Genomic DNA, 3,670 nt, shown 5'->3' on the forward strand with positions numbered 1-3,670 from the left:
TACGCAGGAGTATGTCCAGAAACTGGCAGCGGAAAATACCTCCAATAATACTAAACCAAAGACTGATAAATCCATAAAATGTTCCTATCTATCATCTATCTATCTCCTATCTATCTATCTGTCTATTATCTATCTATCTATCTGTCTATCTATCTCATATCTATTCTATCTATATATATTTATCAATCTATCAATCTATCTATATCTATTATCTATCTATCTCTATATCTATATCTATCATCTATATCTATTTATCTATCTATATATCTATCTATCTTCTATCTATCTCATATCTATCTCTATCTATCTTTCTATCTATGTAACTTGTTCCTCTCCTATGAAACTACAATGCCCAGCATGCTCTGACTACTGTAGTATATTGAAGTAACCTCATGGGATTTTAGACCAACTCACCGTGATGCTTCAGCAGCCAAGCCCACTGAGTGCCCCTATCCTGTCCAGCTTTACCCCAAAGCATCCCCTCGAAAAGCCCTTCTTGCTCCTTTGCTGGAATCTTCTGGAGGCGCCTGCGGGGTCGCTGAGCAGCTGCTGCAGGGTGATTTCATTTATGTGGGAGCCTTCCATTGGGTCAACCCTGTTTTTGTTCCACCGGTTGTCAGGGTTCAGCTGGTCCAGTGAGTCAGTCGGTACCAACTCCCCATGGTCACTTTCATCAGACCCATAAGGGCGGTCAAAGTTGTCCTCCAATAACCTGGACAAACTCTACAAGAGCAAATGGTTAATATGTGCTATCATCATCAATGTATCCTGTACAGATGTAGCAGAGCTGACTCTGTCCTGTGTAAAACCACAGATGTCGCATGATTCTGAGTTATGCTGAATAACAAACTCAACAACTACAGCTTACACGCACAGCTCTGCTGCATTTGCAGAAAGAAGAGTCTGAATAGAAGACAAAATATTAGTTTTAGTCGCGGTGGGGGAAGGGAAGCATCAAAAAACAAATTAAAAGAAAGTGCTGGTCCACAGCAACTGACAGTTTGATCACCTTGATGGATGCAATGATTAGGGGCAACAACGATGCTTTATCCTCACCTCCCAGTGCTCTCCATGGTATGGAATTACGTATTTAACCCATTGTGACCCTGAAATTTGTTAAAGCTGTAGCAAAGAGCAGTTGCCCATAGCAACCTATCAGGTTGCTAAACATGAAATCTGTTTGGTTGCTATGGGCAACAGCTCCTCTTTTCTCTTAAACTCCTGGTCAGATCCTGGACACATTTTATTGTCTAAGGCAGTGGTCTCTCCAGCTATTGTGAGAGTACAGCTCTCAGCATCCCTTCATACTGTCAGGGGATGCTGGCAGTAGTGGTTTCACAACAGCTGGAGAGCCACAGGTTGGACAATACAGGGACTACCTCTTCATCATATTCTTCTCTGATGAAAACGATGTAGCCTACAGCATGACATGAAGCATGGCTCTCACCTGCAGGCTGCTCATCGGCTTGGCTCTCACTTGCTCCTTGCAGAAAACGAGCATCATGAGTAATCCCAGGCAGGCGCTGCGCTTGTAATGCATCTCCCTGCTTCTTCTGCCCTTGTGGAGTCTTCCAGGACTGTGCTATACTCCTCTCCTTATATCTCATGCCCCACCAGGGATGCCAGCCCACTCACACTATACCCATTGGCTACTTCTCTTCTTCGGACAGAATTTTCATATGTCCTATGTATTATATCAGTTGTATACATGAGATGATACTATGTGACGTGTGTGTTTTATATGGTTTCCTCCTGGTCTGCAGGCTTAATTATGTCTTTGCTTTGATATTCTGTATATTGTCTCTGTCTCCTCTCCATCCTTCTCTCTCTCTCCTTTTCCCTTGTCTCTGCTCCAGGTATGGTTTTAGGGGGGTAGAAAGCTGGGCACTTGGGGCCCCCAGGGGCCGTCATCCTGAGAGTTTAACATATAAATCTTTACTGCCCTGAACTACCAGGGACTCTACTATTTACTCCACCACTTCCCTAAACCATCACTACCCTAAACCACTATAGGCTTTGTTATTAACCCTACAGATTACCATTAACCCTCTCATTACTTTGGCATTGTATGGCAGTACTATATGAGCTCAAAATAGTGGTTTTATATACAGGTAATTTGAAACTAAGAGAGAAATTGTCTAGAAATATGAAATCATGGGGCCCTACTCTACTTGTTGCTCAGGGCCCCATATTTTATCAAACTGGGTTTGCTCTTCACCAAGATCACCTGTATTCCACCCTCATCCCTTCTTCTTCTCCATAAATCTTGATTGTTGATACAGGGCTTAGGTAAATCTGAATAAAATAATAACCAAGCACATCTAATAGAGACTGAGTTAAAATTATATCCAGGAGCATGAAAAGTAACCATGGGACCCACAGCTAAACTACCATGAGCACCTTCAGGAGCAAGAGAGGTCAGGAAAAATATATATATATATTATTTACTTCCTGCTGTGTCCAGACCTTGGACAACTACAACTCTCAGTATATGTGCCTGAACACCTTCATTAATTTTTTTCAATTATGTGATAATGGGAGTAATTAGATTGATATTAGTTCATCAGATCAATTTATAGTATCCAATCTTTTTCTAATTTGATTTACAAATGTTCTGTGCTTGCAAATCTGTGGCTACAGTACAGGGGGATGTGGTAGTTTATAAAGTGGAGAATAAAGAGAAGCAAAATGTGTAAGGTAGAGGAAGATGGGCAGAACATGTGTTGTGGAACAGCAGCATGATGTAAAGGAATCAACGTGGAGGATCAGAACATGCAATGGCAGAGCAGAACATACTGTATGACATTGTAGAGGAGAACATATGATGTGAGCAAGAAGAACATGCAATGTGGTGGAGGAGAAGACTTCTCAAGAATGTTTATTCAATTTGCTGCTGATCTCTGGGCATGTCCCTGCACCTGTGCAACTTCACTTCAACATGGTGAGCTGATTCTTTGCATTTGTTGAGTGGAAGAATATACAATATGGAGAAAAAGAACATAAAATGGGGAGTAGAAGGATATATAATGTGGACAAGAAAATACAATGTGGAGAAGAAGAACACATCATGTGGAGGAGGAGAAGAACATACAATGTTGAGGAGAACATACACTGTGGAGAAGAACATGAAATGTTGAGGTGAAATTAAAGTGTGGAGGACTAGGACAAATAATTTTGAAGAAAACATACAGTATGAAGGAAGCGAAGAACACAATGTGGAAGACAAGAAAAAAATAATATGGAGATGGAGAACATGCAAATTAGAGAAGGAGAATAGCATACAGAGAGGAGAAGAACATATAAAAGAGAACAAAGCAAAAGTTGGAGGAGCTAAACATACAACATGGAGGAAGGGAACATGGAATGCCCAGGAGCAGACCATGTAATGAGGAGAACATACAACAGTAAAGAGAACATACAATCTGTAGGAGAACACATATCAGCAGATTTACTATTGCAAATGTACCAGACTTCTGGCTTACAGACAGGGCTGGGACAAGGCCATTTGGTGCCCAGGGCGAAGATGGCAAACTGCGCCCCCCCCCCCCCCCCCCCCCGTTTTTAAGAAAGAATCAATGTTGTTTCAAAACAAGAATATACTTAAAGCAATAGAACAAAGGACTGTGGGACTTTGAAAGTCACAGACACTATAAAGTTCCCCCCCATCATC

The 3,670-nt window shown here is 41.5% G+C and overlaps 1 protein-coding gene across 1 annotated transcript; it reads right to left on the minus strand.

The window, feature by feature from the left end:
• Positions 1-423: 423 nt before the first annotated feature.
• Positions 424-1,540, minus strand: LOC120999605 (C-type natriuretic peptide 1-like). Its single transcript, XM_040430568.1, has 2 exons — positions 1,448-1,540; positions 424-723 (listed from the first exon to the last, which is right to left on the minus strand). The coding sequence occupies exons 1-2, from the start codon at positions 1,538-1,540 to the stop codon at positions 424-426; spliced, it is 393 nt and encodes a 130-aa protein (XP_040286502.1).
• Between the last annotated feature and the right edge of the window lie 2,130 nt (positions 1,541-3,670).

Source organism: Bufo bufo, chromosome 1 (genome assembly GCF_905171765.1).
Source record: "Bufo bufo chromosome 1, aBufBuf1.1, whole genome shotgun sequence".
NCBI classification, from domain to species: domain Eukaryota; kingdom Metazoa; phylum Chordata; class Amphibia; order Anura; family Bufonidae; genus Bufo; species Bufo bufo.